The sequence below is a fragment of the Mesoplodon mirus genome (genome assembly GCF_964341445.2).
Source record: "Mesoplodon mirus genome assembly, chromosome: 15".
NCBI classification, from domain to species: Eukaryota; Metazoa; Chordata; class Mammalia; order Artiodactyla; family Ziphiidae; genus Mesoplodon; species Mesoplodon mirus.
The window spans coordinates 24,353,237-24,371,299 of NC_138991.1; the positions used below are offsets into that span (position 1 = coordinate 24,353,237).

At 37.8% G+C, this 18,063-nt stretch overlaps 1 protein-coding gene across 8 annotated transcripts in view; it reads left to right on the plus strand.

Annotated features, from left to right (window-relative positions):
- Nucleotides 1-18,063, plus strand: part of NCOA6 (nuclear receptor coactivator 6) — a 106,802-nt gene that overhangs the window by 50,618 nt on the left and 38,121 nt on the right. For 7 of the 8 annotated variants that reach the window (XM_082645580.1, XM_082645575.1, XM_082645577.1 and 4 more), the window contains 3 exons: nucleotides 2,352-2,633; nucleotides 6,263-6,418; nucleotides 11,989-12,111. In XM_082645580.1, coding sequence (XP_082501706.1) covers nucleotides 2,399-2,633; nucleotides 6,263-6,418; nucleotides 11,989-12,111 — 514 coding nt within the window. In that variant the 5' untranslated portion in view covers nucleotides 2,352-2,398. Of the gene's footprint in view, nucleotides 1-2,351; nucleotides 2,634-6,262; nucleotides 6,419-11,988; nucleotides 12,112-15,835; nucleotides 16,257-18,063 lie in introns of those variants that run through there. The other variant, XM_082645581.1, reaches the window with a different exon arrangement.

Genomic DNA, 18,063 nt, shown 5'->3' on the forward strand with positions numbered 1-18,063 from the left:
GGCCAGTAATTTTTTTCATAGACTGACTTTCTATTTCTTGTGTTTTTTTTTTAAGCACCTGTATAATGCCCATAGTACTGTTAAACTGATAATTCCTGAATTTGAATTAGCTGACTTCTTGTCTACCAGTTGAGGGTTTTCCATATCTGAATACACAGACTTCGTGGCATGACCAACAACCTCTTCAGCAGACTATCAAAGTGCAGGTTTTTTAGTTGGTTTTCTCCTTTCCAGTTAAAGGTTCTTTTGGAAAACATGTCTTAAATTTTAAATTCCCGTCTTGCAGTTGTTTCAACTTTGGAACAGCTGTTAAATAGCTACAGTTTTTCAGGCATTTTCAGCAATCAGACTTCTTTCTGCTGGGCAGCAGGGGGTTTTTGTTTTTGTTTTTAGCCTCACCACGCAGCATGCAGGATCTTAGTTCCCCGACCAGGGATTGAACCTGTTCCCCCTGCAGTGGAAGTGTGGAGCACTAACCACTGGACCGCCAGGGAATTTCCAAGCAGCAGCTTTTAAGCCCTAAAAATCTTTTTTAGTTTTGTTTATTTACCTCTAAAGTTCTTTAATATCTGTAAAATGTAGATGGCAGTTGACTAATGGCAATGGTATTTATAAAGGATTTTCTGAAAGCTGTTTTTTCTTTATTTTTTTAAAGCTTTCCTTTTTAAAAATTGAATTGTATACTTTTTTTTTTTTTCCTAAATTTTGGCTGTTTTGGGTCTTTGTTGCTGTGCACGGTCTTTCTCTAGTTGCAGCGAGCAGGGGCTACCCTTCGTTGCGGTGCAGGGGCTTCTCATTGTGGTTGCTTCTCTTGTCGCAGAGCCTGGGCTCTAGGCGCGCGGGCTTCAGTAGTTGTGGCACACAGGCTTAGTTGCTCCGTGGCATGTGGGATCTTCCCGGACCAGGGCTCGAACCCATGTCCCCTGCGTTGGCAGACTGGTTCTTAACCACTGTGCCACCAGGGAAGTCCTGAATGCTGTTTTTTCTTAACCATCCAAATTACACTGTTCCTTTATAACACTGATGGTACTAGGAAAGGTTATAATTGCCAGACTATAAGACACTCTGCTCAGATGTAAAAGTTTTTTTCCATATTTATTTACAACAGAGGAATTTTCCCCCTTAAAATTGCTTAGGTTTGGTTTTTGAAAAGCCTTTGCTCTTGAAGTTTAGTGATTATTTTAAAAAGAAAAGTTAAACAGTTTTAAAAAGTTGATACTTTTTTTCTATTTATGCAAGTAGTATAACCATATTACAGCATATTTAGCTTTGCATTTTCCTAATGACTTACAGCGTTTTTGGAAAATAGGAAAAAAAAATTTACCAACAATCTTACCAACCTAGCACAATCACTATTTGCATTTTAGTGGGTTTATTTTCAGTCCTTTTTTTCTTATCAATCTTTAAAAAAAAAAGCTGTAATTATGCTTTGTATAGGGAATTTTTTTTAAATTAGAAGATTTGTGTGAGGTTCTTATGTTTCTGTACCATTCTTGCTTCACACAAGTGCTGAAAATTAATGTTCATTCATTCACTTTTGGGTTAAGAATGTGATCATCAATCCCAAAGATAATGGAGGAAATGGCCACATGGTGTGGTCTTTAATATTTGTGTACTCTTTGGTAGGCAACATAACTGAAAACAGCAGAAAATGTGACTTCCCTAGACCTAAAAGTTAAAAAGTAATTTAGTTCTGTCCTAGACATAGTTCTTTGCCTCTGTAAATATGTGTTAACCACTTATTTTCCTTTTGCAAAAGTATTTTAAAATTTTTGTGTCTTTGTTTTGTTTCTGAATCATTATTTTCAGCTATGTGACTATTAATAACCCTTTAAAAGTTGTTTTAAATGGTCCTCATGAAAGACTTTAGGATTTTAGGTAGTGCTGCAGATGCTCTTAGTTAGGTCAGGTTGTCCTTTGCAGGTTAAAGCAGAGGGCTTTAGAAACCTTGGCTGCTGTGAAGCTTTTGTTAGGACAGGAGTAAGGGGAGTCTTGGCGTCAACCCCAATCTTGCTCTATGGGGGTCAACCAAAAGGCTTATATGAATTAATTCTCAGAAAATACCTATTTTATTTTCTTGTGATCCTTAGTTCCCTTCTGCCCATATTCTAGGCTGACAAAATAAAAGGAATTTTATTTAAAAGTGGTATATTTTTATTTCTGGTATCTTTAAGAACTATTATAGAATATCTTAATTAAACTAGCTTATCCTCTCTGTAATTTCTTAATTTTTATAGTACTTCCTTATTACTTGGAAGTAAATAAATTATAGTTTTCATAGAACTATAATTATACATTGTTGACTGTGTAATTATGCATTGTAATGCTTTTTGTATCTTCTGTTTTCAAAGGTTTTTTTATTGTCCACTTGGCATATGCTTCTGGAATAATATTCACCATGGTTTTGGATGACCTTCCAAACTTAGAAGACATCTATACTTCCTTGTGTTCATCAACAGTGGAGGACTCAGAGATGGATTTTGACTCTGGACTAGAAGATGATGACTCAAAAAGTGATAGTATTTTGGAGGATTCCACAATCTTTGTGGCCTTCAAAGGAAATATAGATGATAAAGACTTCAAATGGAAATTGGACACAATATTGGAGAACGTGCCCAATTTGTTACACATGGGTAATTTGCTTTATTTTTCCTTCTTGTTACTCTTTGAATTGTCCTTCTATGGTTATCTCGAGTTTTACAAAGTACAACTGTGGTTGTACTAGGTTGAAAGGCTGATTTTAATTGCAAAGTTGGAATTTTAGGATTTTTTTTTAATAGAAATGCTGTTGTATTTTTTTAAGTACATGGAGTAACTGAACATAATAAAGCATTACTTAGCATAGTAATCCTTAAATTATCTGTTCTAATGGATAGGAGTAATTCTATCTAATTTTAGCTCTCTGGTCTTTAGTTTCCTTACCTATAAAATGAAGAAGCAAGACTGGATCTTTGAGGTGACTTAAAACTTACAAAAATCTTTTACTCCATGGTTCTACTTAAAATGAACTTGAAATTTGTTCTTTTAAATTTTAGGTCAGAGGTTAACCGATAGCCTGCTGTGTGTATCCATGTGCAGCCATGTGTTATGGTTCACTTTAGTTTTTGGGTTTTTTTTTTTTTTTTAATGTTTGAATTTCATTGCCACTGCTTTGAAAAATGAGATATTTTACATTAAAATTCAGATTTTAGATTTGTCTTTAAACAGGAAAGGTCAGATAACATTGAGCTCTCCTATCCCAGGTGGTGCTGAGTAGCAGCTGCCACTGAAGGCAGGCCTTCCCCTCACGACAGTCCCATCTGTCCTCTTCACACATTTAGATAACCTGTAGTGGTCTTGTGGGAAGTTGTGCTTGTCAACTTTGGTTTAGATGTTCTCCATATTTTCTGGGTAGCACAATTATTTAATCCCTTCAGACATAGTACAAAGCCTAGATTTTATCCTTTTATCACAGATCTTGATTTGATTCAGTGCTAACCAACTTCTTTAGGTTTTGGGGGTCTTATTCATTAGAATTGATGTCAGGAGGAGAGCTGTCTTTTTTTCCAAGGGTCTTTCTTTTACTATGTTATATAAGACTTCTCTATAGTTCTGGATTATTTAACATAGTATTAGAGACTTCTGTGGTGAACGTTGTAATTATCACCATAATCATGTCATAATATATCATATCTTAAGGGCTAGCTGCACCTGAAATTGTTCATTGCTCATTGCTCTTTTTTTAAAAAATATTTATTTGGCTGTGTTGGGTCTTAGTTGAGGCACGTGAGATCTTCGTTGTGGCATGTGGAATCTTTCATTGTGGCACACAGACTCTTCATTGCAGCACGTGGGCTTCTCTCTAGTTTTGGCGCTTGGGCTCTAGAGCTCGCAGGCTCAGTAGTTGCGGCACTCAGGCTGTCTAGTTGTGGGGCGCAGGCTCCAGATCGCACGGGCTCAGTAGTTGCAGCGCACGAGCTTAGTTGCCCCACAGCATTTGGGATCTTAGTTCCCCAGCCAGTGATCAAACCTGCGTCCCCTGCATTGGAAGGCGGATTCTTAACCACTGGACCACCAGGGAAGTCCTGCTCGTTGCTCTTAATTATCCACATTTTTTTCTTGTTTTTAAATTGCTGAATTAGTTTATTAATGGCTTTTAAATAAATTAGCAGACTCAGACTTACGGTTATCAGTTACAGTCTTGATCCAAAAAGTATTTTAAGTCAGATGTTCTCAAATACGATGGAAGTTAAAAATTTTGATAAAATGTAACTGTTACAGTTAAAGATTTTTCTGCAGGCTTATCACAAGTAGATAATGTCATAAGCAAATTTAACGTTTGTCTAGACCACCTAAGTATAAGATTCCAGTACTGTTCAGACTGGGAAGAAGCCCTGAAGCATCTATACTCTGTGGTACCAGGATCTCAAGCTCCCTGCCTTTTGCTGTTTGGATGCATAAATATCATGGAAAGAAAAATGACCTGAAAAGCGGAGCTGGATTCTGATGCCATGATGCTGCTAGGTAGCCACTGGATTCTGAGCAAATCTCTTAGACTTTCTGGGCTTCAGTTTCCTCACCTATAAAATAGACTTAAACTAAATATTTCATAATCCTTCCTAAAGCTCTGTGATTGTACTAACCTTCTGCTCATAGCAAATGATCTCTTTTTTCCACATAAGAACAAGTAGACTCCATGTCTGGATAAATGTATAACGCATAATGGTTTTGGAGGTGGCAGTGGCTTTAGGCAACATGTAGGCACTTTCCTGTATCCATATATATTTCTTATTTTGAGAATAGATATTCCTGTATGACCATTTTCTCAATACTGGAATGTATAATTGAATGGAGGATACAAGAGATTTAATGTAGCTGAGTTTATAACAAAAGAGAAAATTATTTTGTATGGGGTTGTTGGGGAAAAAATGTTTTTTTATTATCTAACTGGACCTGGGATTTGCTTTCCAACTGTGAAATATAATTACAGAAAACATTACCTCCTCAATTAGTTTAACTTTTGCATCTTAATTTAAAAACATGTTCTAAAGTTTGCATTGACTTTTCAGATTTGCTGAAATATAATGTTTTCATATCCTAACTGAAATGTAGTTGTCAAATTTATGTTGCTTTTCTCCTCAGTTTGGTATGCTTCAGTGGAAATTGTTTAAAGTAGAAAAAGATTAAAAATGAGAGACATAAAGAATCAAGATTTAAGCCTTCCTTAAATTGAAGCATTTATAGGATATTGGAAGAAATGTTTGCTCCCTCTATGAATATCTTTCACAGAGATGCCCAGTGAAAATTTAAATATGAGTATTAAAATTTCAATTGTTTGGTTTGAAGAAGTAAAATTGCTTAACATTTTATAAGTGAATCTACTATTTTCCTTTTTAGTGCTCTTTCTTTAAACAAGTTTAGTGAATTATAGCTACAGATTCCCTAATATCTTACAATTGGCGTATCTGCCAGTTAAATTTTTATAAAATTTCACTTGAAATTTGAAACTTGAATATTCTTAGCTTCTCAGTTCATATACATTGAACTGAGTCCAGAAGTAGACCTTATTCTATTAATTTAAACTTGTCTCTCCCTTCTCTCTTATGTTCCTTACTCCATCTTACTGTTTTCCATTTATTTAGTGCCTATGGTGTGTCAGATCCTGTGCTAGATTTTTGGCATATTATTATCTCATTTAACACTCACAGTCTCATGAAGTAGTTTTTTCATGGTTTTAGAGACGAGAAAGAAGTTTCAGAAATGTGAAGTAACTTGTTCATGGTCACCCAGGTGCTAAGTGGTACAGCTGGGATTAAATTTAAAGTCTGGGCTTCCCTGGTGGCACAGTGGTTAAGAATCCGCCTGCCAATGCAGGGGACACGGGTTTGAGCCCTGGTCCGGGAAGATCCCACATGCCGCGGAGCAACTAAGCCTGCGTGCCACAACTACTGAAGCCCGTGTGCCTAGAGCCCGTGCTCCACAACGAAGAGTAGCCCCCACTCACTGCAACTAGAGAGAGCCTGCACGCAGCAACGAAGACCCAAAGCAGCCAAAAATTAATAAATAGATAGATGGATGGATAAATAAATAAATAAAACAAATAAATTTATAAAAAAACAAAATAATAATAATAATAAAGTCTGTCTGGTACCAAAGCTTAAACTCTCTCAGCTACTCCATGCTGGTATTCTACCTTGTTCTTTTACTTTGTTGTTGTTGTTCATTCCATGTCTTCTGTTGGCTAAAAGATTACTAATATTATTCTCTTTCTTTCACGACCAAGAATCCAGCAAGCTAAAGGTACAGAAGGTAGAGCCCTGGAACAGCGTGCGTGTGACATTCAACATCCCCCGGGAAGCAGCAGAGCGGCTACGGATCCTGGCTCAGAGCAACAACCAGCAGCTTCGGGATCTGGGAATTCTCTCCGTTCAGATTGAAGGTGCATGTCTGGACCCCGATTATAGGAACAGTAGAATATAGCATGTGCTGCTTTGTCTGTTCCTCTCAAGTTGAATTCAGAATGCCAAATAACTCATGTCACCTGTGCTTTACATTGCAGCATCTTAAGATAAAGAGGAATTGAGGCTCTGGTTGGGTCCTGACGCTTCAGCATCCACAGCCTCAGACTCCATTTCCTTGCCTGATGTTGGCTGTCATTCTGTCAGACTTTGATTTTACTAGTACCCTAACCAAGGACTGATTTGTCTTTTAAAGAATATCTAATTTCAGTTGCTTCCTTCCACCCAATAAGCCTTATTTAGTATTTATTTATCTAACAGAGGCCCTGAACAATCCTTTTGTAGCAGTATTCATTTTTCAGATGCTTTTGACAGAGTGATCTTTTATTTTTTTTTTATTTTTATTTTTTTTAAATATTTATTTATTTATATTGTTGCACCGGGTCTTAGTTGTGGCTCACGGGCTCTTTAGTTGTGGCATGCAAACTCTTAGTTGCGGCATGCATGTGGGATCTAGTTCCCTGACCAGGGATTGGACCTGGGCCCTCTGCATTGGGAGCGCAGACTCTTATCCGCTGTGCCACCAGGGAAGTCCCGAGTGATCTTTTAAAAATGAAAATATGGGGCTTCCCTGGTGGCGCAGTGGTTGAGAGTCCGCCTGCCGATGCAGGGGACCCGGGTTTGTGCCCCGGTCCGGGAGGATCCCACATACCGCGGAGCGGTATGTGAGCATGGCTGCTGAGCCTGCGCGTCCGGAGCCTGTGCTCCGCAACGGGAGAGGCTGCAACAGTAAATAATAATTAATAAATAAATAAATAAAAATGAAAATATGGAGTATACACACACACACACACAGCTTAAAACCCTGCTGTGGCTTGCTATTCACAGAATAATGACCAAACTCCTTATCGTGACCTCAGGCTTTGCATGGTCTGATCTCTACCTTTCTCATCTAGCCTTACCTTTTACAACTCTCCTCCTTCTTCTTTGCTATCTATTCTAGCCTCCTCAGCTTTCTTTTAGGTTCCTTGAATATGCATTTCTTCTTCCTGCCAGGAGTCCTTTGCATTGATGTCTTCTCTATATGGATATTGTTCCCTACCATTCCCCTTTCCCTTAGTTATACCTACTCAGCCTTCAAGTATCAGCTTAAATCTTTTTTTTTTTTTCCCAGCTTAAATCTTGAGGAGGTGTTTTCTGAGCTCCTTGACTAAGTCAGAGTCTTTTGTCATGTACTCTTACAAAAGTCTGGTTTTTTTCTCCCTCAGATCATTTCCTCACACTTTGATTAAAGCAGTTATTTGATGATTGTTTTGTTCCCCCATGGACTGCAAGCTCCAGTAGGGGCAGGGACCGTATCTTGTTTTGCTCATTGTTGAATCTTTGCTTGCCTGTACATGTCAAGTTCTTTAATAAACATATGTTGAATGAAAGCAAGGGAAGCACATATATAATAGTAACACTTTGGTTCAGCCCTCAGAATAAATGATAAATAAAATATGGTCTTTGTCATTATAAACTCAAAAGGAGCTCATGACCTTGATGAGGGAGACAAACCTGAGAGATGTAAGTACCAGGTATGGGGAAGCACAAAGGAGATTCTATCTTTTGGTACCCAATGAACTAAAACCTTCTTTTCCCCTCCTGTGTTGATGTAAACAAGGTGGCAACCAGTGAGTGATTCCAGCCTTCTCTTGCCCTGGTGGGCCAAGCCCTCCTGACCCTGTGCTTGCATAGGACCTAAATGCTCAGTAAATGAAAGGTCAACATATTGTATGTAGGAGTGAGACACATTTTATGCAGTTAAGATTGTAGGTTGCTATGCCCCAGAAGGGGCGATATCAACAAACAGATTATTTAGAGAGATTATTCAGAGATATATAGATTGAGAAATAGGGTAAATTCCATAATTTGATAAACAAGGAAATAGTGGCTTAAACAATAACCAGTTTGTTTCAAAAAATGTTGGATCGTCTAAAAGGATTCAGAAAAGTAAAATTAATTCACAGCAACATATTGGATGTAAGATGAACTTTTTTTTTTTTTTTTGTGGTACACGGGCCTCTCACTGTTGTGGCCTCTCCCGTTATGGAGCACAGGCTCCAGACGCGCAGGCTCAGCGGCCATGGCTCACGGGCCCAGCCGCTCCGTGGCATGTGGGATCCTCCCGGACTGGGGCATGAACCCGCATCCCCTGCATCGGCAGGTGGACTACCAACCACTGCGCCACCAGGGAAGCCCTAGGATGAACTTTTGGGAAGAGTAGAAGTCAAATAACTATTGGTAATAACACTATATAGGCTGTTTATGCTTTATAAGCACAAAAGCACATGTATTTTTTATAAGAAACATGTAAGCAGTTTCTTAAAAACCCCAAACATTTTACAGTCTCTCTTACCTATTTACCTGAATTAAAAGGGCTTTGTGGTAGTGTTTTCCTCTGGAGAAAGGAAACACCAGTTTCTTCTCTTAATCATACCTACTTCCTACAGATTCTTAAAAGGGTAAAATGCTGATTCCCCTTTATCATTACAGCCACAAATTAAAATACAAGTACCAGCAAGGAAGCCAAATAGATAACATATATTACAAGAAATTATGCAATTTACATGTGGCAGTGATTATCACATTACAGAAAAGAGTTCTTTAACTTTTAGGGTACACATATGTGTCCCAGGTGATCTCCTTTTCTCTTTCCACACTCCCTGGGAATTCAGGCAGGAGTGAAAGTGGTGGCAATAGCTGTTGCTTTTGTGAAACTGGTGATGGGGCTGATGCCTTTTAAGTTGTAAGAGAAGGTATTGCCACTGTCGTGGTGTCTGCTGCAGGGCTGGAGGGACAGGTTGTTTCTCCCAACAGACTGTTCTCCATTGAAGAATACTCCCCGTACCCTTCTTTTGAGTTTTGGCCAGGGAGTTGGGGAGATGTCTCTTTTGAGGACATTGTGTGACTTCTCTGTAAATTCATTCTGATTTAAAGCAGGAGTCTGTGTCAAGGGCCAGGGAATACATTTTTTGGCTCTGTGGGCCAGAAGGTCTCTGTCAAGACAACTCAGCTCTACAGTAGTAGTGCAAAAACAGCCATAGGCAAAATGCAAATGAACGAATGTGCTGTGTTCCAGTAACGCTTACTTAAATAAACAGGCAGCAGGCTAGATTTGGCCCACAGGCCATAGTTTGCCAACCCCCACCAGCAAGTTGGAGAGCCAGTAGTGTTCTCTACGTGTGTTTCCTTGTGGCAAAGAGGAGAATAACAGTAGTATAGTGTGGAGATTGTGTTTCATTCATATGTGATTTTTCCCCCCCTGGGCAAGGGGAGTTAGATTAGTAGCAATAGAAGGGTTAATTGTCCACAAGAAAAGCCAAAAAGCCTTTAGATCTGTTGCTACATAGGTGGGAGTCCTTTCAGCTTTATTTCAGGAAAATTAAGGATGAGAAGTTACACTCAGCTCCCTTCCCCAGAAGTATACCCTCAGCATTGCACGGCTCATTTCAGTTTCTCCTGTGCCCACCTTAATGGTGGCTCCACTGGCTCAAAGCTCCACTGCATCTACATTATTTCCCACCTTTAACCAGTCATTTTCATTCTACTGTTTTGGGGTATGTTGCCTACACCAATTTTTGTTTTTATTAGCGCTCTGGTTACAAAGCCGCATGGGTTTTGAGTTTGCCTCAACACTGTTTTTCCAATAAAACCTATTATTTTCAGTGTGAGATTTTTATAGACTGCGAGGTTTTCAAGGAATTCATTTATCATATAGAAAAATGTCTATGATTCTTTGTAAGGTTAAAATAAGATGACTATTCATCATATAGCCAGTAAATAGCTAATGAGTGCCTACTGTGTACCAGGCACTGTTCAGTGTTTAAAGGATATAATTAAGGTGGCCATATAATTTATCATCTAAATTAGGAAATTGAGAGTAAAGGGGGTTACTGTTAATAACTATTAATTAACTGTTAATAACTATAAGTGAATGAATAAGTAACTGTTGATACATGGGATGTGCTCTGAAGAAGTAACAAGATGTTCTGGTAAGGGTGACCTCACCTTAGATTAGAAGATTGGAGAAGGCCTTTTGGGGCATGTGACACTTAAGATTACATTGAAAATTGAGAAGTTGGTTTATGTGAAGGGTGCGGGAGAACTGTTCTAGGCAGAGAGAACAACATGTGCAAAGGCCTTGAGGTGAGAAGTGGGTTTGTGTGCCTAAGAAAGTAAAAAAAATGCCACTGAGGCTGAATCCTTGTTATTGAAGGAGAAAGTAGTGTGAGTTGAGGTTAGAGAGAAAGGCAAGGACCACATCTGGGCTGTCAGTAGCAGCCACAAGCCATTTACATGATCTGATGTCCATTTCAAGAACAATACTCTTTCTACCTAGAATGTCTTAGCAAGTTTAGTGTATTAATAGTTCTTTCCCTTTAGTGGAAACCCTCAGGATCTGTATTCTCTTTTCTCTTTTCTTCCTGACTCCCATAGGCAACTTAGAACATCTTGTAGCCCCTGGTGATTGGTCACTTATTGGTAGTATATTTGTTCCCTATTACCAAGCTACCTGCCCGGTTAAAATACTTAATATTTTATCTATTTATCTAGCTGACCTAGATCAGTTCCCTAGAGGGAACTGCTGTGCCCTCATTGGCTTCCTTCTTTATCATCTTGCTCTGTAAAACATTAAGTTAAGGAACAAGGTGAACACACCCTTTCAAATTTTCAGCCATAGGCTAGCTATACTTTTATCTGCCCACAAGGTGGTGCTGTCTTCCAGAGTAACAGTAGTCAAAGTTTGGGATTAAGCACAAGGAAGCATCCCAAAACTTGTTTCAGAGACCTTTTTATCAAGTGAGATTTAAATTGCCTCTAACTTTAGAGTCTACTCAATTGGAACACTTCTAGTGACATTACCTACCAGGCTATTGTGAGGTTCAAATGAGATACAATTTTGTAAGCATTAAGAACCCTATACAAAATGTTGGTCTTTATCGTGAGATGTCTCAGAGGTAGATTAGTAGCAACCTGTCTACTCTTCATTGCATGAATTTCTCTGCTGCATATCTATTTATACTGCAGTCATTGAAAGGGAAATGGTATTTTGCTTACAAATATCACAGTGTCCCCATGCCATCATATGTTCTTTCTCCATTAACCTACTTGTATTTCTAATTTCTGATCATAAATTCTCAAAAGGTAATCTAGGATTTTGAGACTTTCTGAGAATATTTTCTTCCTACACACACGCATTCAAGGTAAGTTGGTTGAAAATAAATATTCAGAGTTCCAAGCTCTCTGCCGATGCCATACATCATTAACGATTGTCCGTCTGCTGTATTGTGAGAATTGGTTATGTTCTCCCTGTGCTTCATGTAAGTGAACCTGCTCAGGTTAGGTTGAAGAAAGACCTGTATAGTATTGAACTCACCCTTTTTGTGGTGGTAAACTTACCGTAATTCTTCAAAAACACATAAAACTAAAGCTCTCGGATATCTATTTTTAAATGAAATTTGCATCTTATTCTGATGATTTCCTTTTTTAACCTACCTATCATTTTCAGGGGAAGGTGCTATCAACCTTGCTTTGGCTCAGAACCGAAGCCAAGATGTGAGAATGAATGGACCCATGGGAGCTGGAAATTCAGTTAGGATAGAGGCGGGATTTCCCATGGCAGGTGGTCCAGGTGAGATCTACTCAATTGTATGACATTTTACTAGTTTCCTTTTTTGGCTTTATTTGCTAGTGTATGATCATTTGGGTCCTGCAAGATAGTTGGGGGTTCCTGACACATTTCTGTTTATTGGTTCAGGAAAGCAAGACGTGAATCTAGACTCTCAGGAGGCTAGAATCACAAAGTATGGAGCATATACAGTCTTTGTGATCTTTTGGGCTTATGCTTAAAGGTAGATGAGCCCTGAACCATGCAGCAAACATTTATTGAGTTTTCATTGTATGACAGGACCTATGCTAAGTTTTGAAAGTAGAACTGAATAAAACATCTTCTACCCTCAGGGTGTTTATAGCATAGTGTAGCTTTCCAACTCCCACCTTTCTCTGTGACTGAGAATCTGTGAGCTGAGAGTTCTTGCATGCTTATATGTAATCTGCAGAAGTATGTGGGAGAATATTGTGTTTTTATCTATTTAGAATTTGAGAGAGTTATAAATTTTTTGCTAACTTTTTAGCAGTCCTGAAATTTCTTAGGGATTGAACGCAATATTCTGTGAGTCACAGAATATTAGAATTGAGTTGGCTCTCTCATTTGAAGTTGAGGAACCTGTGGAGTTCACAGAAAGGAAGCAATTTGCCCTGGGTCAAGTAGCAGTGGGCTAATATCACAGCTCTAACTCCCCAGGTCACTGCTATTTTCACAACACTAGTGGCTTTCAGACTTTTTCTGCTGCAGGATCTTTTATTCAAATAAGCCAGAAAAGCACAGCTGCTATGGTTGAAGGAGAGTAAGTACCTGAAACTATACCCAGTCATTCACCTCCCCATCTACCACAGTAGCTCTTGAAGAAATGCAGCAGAATAGAGAAGCTCAGTTTATAAAGCCATTTTTCTGAACTGTAGCTGAAGACTTGGCCATATAGAATTGGAACTAGGTTTTTATCCTGGCACTGCCATTTAGTGTTTACCTCAAGCTAGTCACTGTAACTCTCCAGGCAACAGTTTCTTCACCTATAAAATGAGATAGTAATGCCTATAATCTTTTGAGCTCATGCTTGAAGATGGATGAGCCCTGAGCCATATAGCAAACATTTACTGAGTTCCTGTTATGTGTCAGGGCCTGTGTTGTTGGGCTGTTTGGGAGTACTGTATAGTAAATGTAAAATACCCAACCTGGAACCTATAGTAGGGAGTTAAAAGATACAGTTCTCCATAGAAGTCTGAGCATTTGGTGTTAAGGCAGCTTGATGAGAGGTTATAAGTGACGCTATTGCCACTACTGAAGAACCAGGGCCAGAAGAAGAGTGGGCAGAGTTTAGCCAAGTTGCATATAGTTAGTGAAAGACTAGACCTAGGATGAGACTCAGGAAATCTGGGTTCTGGTCTCAATTTCTGGCCAGATGTCTTAATATTTACTAGCCTTAGTTAGCTGTAAACATATTTAATTATGTCCTAGAAACGATGTTATAGATCTCTTCCAGCCTTAAAACATTAGGACTCTTAAAACAGTATCAACACACTAATTGCAAGCTCTCCTAGTATCTGGCAAATAGCAGGCATATTTACTAAGCATCTCTGAAAAGTGAGTGTAAATTTTAGTGATGTGTAGGTAGTTCATTATCAACATAGGAAACTTAAAAGCTTTAGGTTGAAATTAGGTTAGACTGGTATTTAATGAAGGACACTATGGTAATATATACAGTATAAAGTTTCAGGAAAAATCAATTAGTAATGATCTGTAGTCACAGTAACATTTTAACCCCTAGGTGTCTTTCTTTACTGCCAAGCATACTTTAAGAATGTTTTTTCTCTGTTGTCCATTGGGATAGTGGATGCAAACAAAATTTAACATTTGGTTAAACTAAACAGAAATTTTTCAAGGGAAAGAGACCTTAACTAGCCTCTAAAACAATAATAAATAACTCTGGAATTGTGTATCTAGAATGTCTTACACTAAGTTATTCTTAATGCCATTTTCTTCTCTTAACATTGGCAACAGAAAGTTGACTGATAAGCAGGAGTCTTTCGTAATGAAAACCAAATCCGTGGCCTATTTTCTTTTCATAGCCTCATAGAATCCCAAGATTAGTGATTATACCATACTAGTCATTTAGTCATGTGTCACTACTGATGTTTTGAACCCATAATTCTTTCCTGTGGGGAGCTGTTCTATGCATTGTAGGATGTTCAGCAGCATCCCTGGCCTCCTATCAGGTGCCAGTAGCAACACTACCTTTTTCCCCCAGTTGTTCCAACCAAAACTGTCTCCAGACATTTCCAAATACCCCTTGGGGGACGAAATTGCCCCCCCCCCCATTGTGAATCATGGCTCTAGTCCAGATTCCCACATAGTGCTGGAATGTATTCTATAGTATCTACTAAGCATGTAGCCAGCATGCACTTAAACATTTCTGAGGATAGGAAGCTGATTGTAGACTAAGAAAACCTGTTTCTTCTTATCTCCTAAGAACTTTCTGTCTAATTACCATCTTTGAAAAATGGGATGGGGTTCCTCAGAAACAAATCCATTTTTTTATTAATTAATTTTTTTATATACAGCAGGTTCTTATTAGTTATCTATTTTTTTTATACAGCAGGTTCATATTAGTCATCAATTTTATACACATCAGTGTATACATGTCAATCCCAATCTCCCAGTTCATCACACCTCCACCCCCACCCCCCTGCCGCTTTCCCGCCTTGGTGTCCATACATTTGTTCTCTACATCTGTGTCTCAGTTTCTGCCCTGCAAACCGGTAGAAACAAATCCATTTTTAACAGATAAACATTTACCTAATTGCCCTCTCCCAACTACAAAACACCTGAAAATGCTGGTTGAAATACAACATTTAATGCACAGCTGAGCTTGTAAGACAGTAAGGGAAATCCTCAGGGCAAGAAAGAAGTCAAAGAAGAAATTTGAATAGCAGTAAACAAATGAGGAGATGCTGCAGGGGCTAAGAAATTTGAGTTTTAATGGCCAAGAGGGATAAAATTTGAAGCCTTGCCTTGGGTCCACATAAAGAAGTTAGAATTAGGAATCCTTCATGAAGCCAGGATTTTCAGTAAAAGGTAGATTAGAAAACTTTCACTCTCTGGCACAAGGAGACAAATGCAAAACTTGTCTCTCTTGGTCTGGGCTCTAGCTGAGGAGTGTGAGAAAAGGTTGTTGTAGAATTGTCTTCTCTATCCTTATGCATTTGGACATTTAATGTATTATTGAAATGACCCAGGTACAGCTAAACTAAGTTATTAAGTGGTCCTAAAGTGGTAATAATCGTTGAAGCTCTCACCCCAAACCATTGCAGATTTCTTATAAAGCCTACTCCAAATTCATAAAATTTAGAGTCCCTCCCTCCAGAATTCTAGATAATAGGAATATCAGCATGTTTAAAATTATGAAAGTTCTAAGAAGAGGACAAGACGCTATCAAAACACAAAGAGAATTTGGGGGAAAAACAGAACTTATAGAAATTTAAAAATTATTGAAGTGAATAACTTATTCAGCAAATTAGACACAGCTGAATTGGAAGGTGAGTTTGAAGAAATTACCCAGAATACAGCAGACAATAAATTAAGAGATGGAAATATGAAAGAGGTCAAGAGAAGTGAAGGATAAAATGAAAAAGTTGAATATATATCTGAAAAGAGTTCCAGAAGAAGATAAAGAAATTGAGGAGGGACAATAGTGAAAGAGAGAATGGCTGAAATTTTTCCAGAATTGATGAAAGACATGAGTCCTCAGATTCAGAAGTCCAGTAATTCTGAGCCCTACAAATAAAAATAAATTCACATCTAGACACAAAATTGTAAAACTACAGAGCATGATAAACAAAGAGAATGTTAAAAGCAACTCAAAATCAAAGACCAGTTATTTATAAAGGGAAGATTATCAGACCCACAGCTGATTTCTCAGTGGCAACATTGGAAGCCATGAAACATTAGAATAATATTTGCAAAGTGATGAGAAAATTATTAACAGCCCAGAATTTTAAACAAAGCTATAGTATCAAGAGTAGTATGAATTAAAGACCTTTTTAAAGAGACTAAGAGAATTTACCATTAACAGACCCTTGCTAATTGAACTGCCCAAGGATGTACTTCAGGAAGAAGAAAATTGAACCTAAGATGGAAGAAATAAGAGCTAAGAAGGAATGGTGAGCTAAATAATTGGTAAACATGGGGTAAATCTAAATAAGCGTTGACTTATTTAGTAATGATGATCATATATGGTCTTTAGACATTAAGTCAGATATGTCTGTTGACATTTTAAAAATATCACTAAAATAATAGAGTGTATAGCTTCTAAACTAGTAGTGGGGGGGTGGGTAGAAAGGAAAGGCATGATGAAAAAATCAATACGATAAAATTCAGGAAAAGTAGGAAAACAGCATAGAAAAAGAAGGGTAAAAAGCAGTGGTATCATAAAATGATAAACCAAAATATACCAGTAATTAACAATAAATGCAAATGGATTATAAGCACTGATAAAAAGAAAGTGATTAATAGATTGAATAATAATCTCAGATTTAGTTATGTGCTCTTACAGGAATGATATAAAACATAAGGTCTCAGTTCATAGTTAAAAGGATAGAGAAAAATAGAGAATCCAGATGAATATTAACCAAGAAAAAGGAGTATAACAATATTTTTATCAGATAAAAATCATTACTGAGGATAAAAAGAACCACTGTATAATATAAAAGGAAGAATTCAGGAAGATAGCTAAACTTTTGTGTTCTTAATAACCTAGGCTCAAAATATGTGAGGCAAAAATGGTCCGAATTCATATAGATAGCAAATCCTAGGGGAGATTTTAACACACCTGGGTTAGTAATTGATGGATTGAGCAAAAACTAGTAAGGATAAAGAAAGCTTGAATAATATAATTAGAATAGTTTGATATAATGGATATATTCAGAAACCATACACTAATAATTCAAGAATTCTTAATCTTTACAAGAGTAACATTTATATAAATTGACCATGTGTTATTCCCACAGCAGGTTTCAGTAAATACCAAATGTTGATAACACACAGATCATTTTCTCTGACCACAGTGCAATTAAGTCAAGTCAGTGGCCAAAAAAAAAGAAGCAGCAGAAGAAGAAAAAAAAAACCTGACCAACTAAAATATCCCATATTTTTAGAAATTTTAAAATATGTTCTAAATACCCAGTGATTTTTTAAAAAGCAATCATGATGGACATTAGAAAATATTTAGAAGGGAATAATGAGAATGGTACATATCAAAACTTGTGAGATGTAGACAGTACAGCATTTGGAAGAAAATTTGAGCCCTCAGATACTTAGAGCAGAACATCAACTGAAAATTAACAGGCCAAATGTCTGACTTAAGAATTGAGAAAAGGAACAGCAAAGTAATAATTTAGGAGGAAGGAAATAATAAAGGTAAGAGCAGAGATAAGTAAAGTATGAATTAAAAAACCCAATGGAACAGAGCAGCAAAACCAAAAGATATTTCTTTGAAAAGACAACTAACATTGATGATCCTGGTAAGACAAATAAAAAAGAAAGAGGCACAAGCAATGTCAAGAAAGAAAGAAAAGCATACGCTTTAAAGGGTGTATTTTTTTTTTTTTTTTTTTTTTTTTATGGCTGTGTTGGCTCTTCGTTTCTGTGCGAGGGCTTTCTCTAGTTGCGGCAAGTGGGGGCCACTCCTCATCACGGTGCGCGGGCCTCTCACCATTGCGGCCTCTCTTGTTGCGGAGCACAGGCTCCAGACGTGCAGGCTCAGTAATTGTGGCTCACGGGGCTAGTTGCTCCGCGGCATGTGGGATCTTCCCAGACCAGGGCTCGAAGCTGTGTCCCCTGCATTGGCAGGCAGATTCTCAACCACTGCGCCACCAGGGAAGCCCTAAAGGGTGTATTTTATAGTATGTGAATTATATCTTAATTTTTAAAAATATTTGTTTGTTTCCCTTATTATTTTTCACTGTGTCG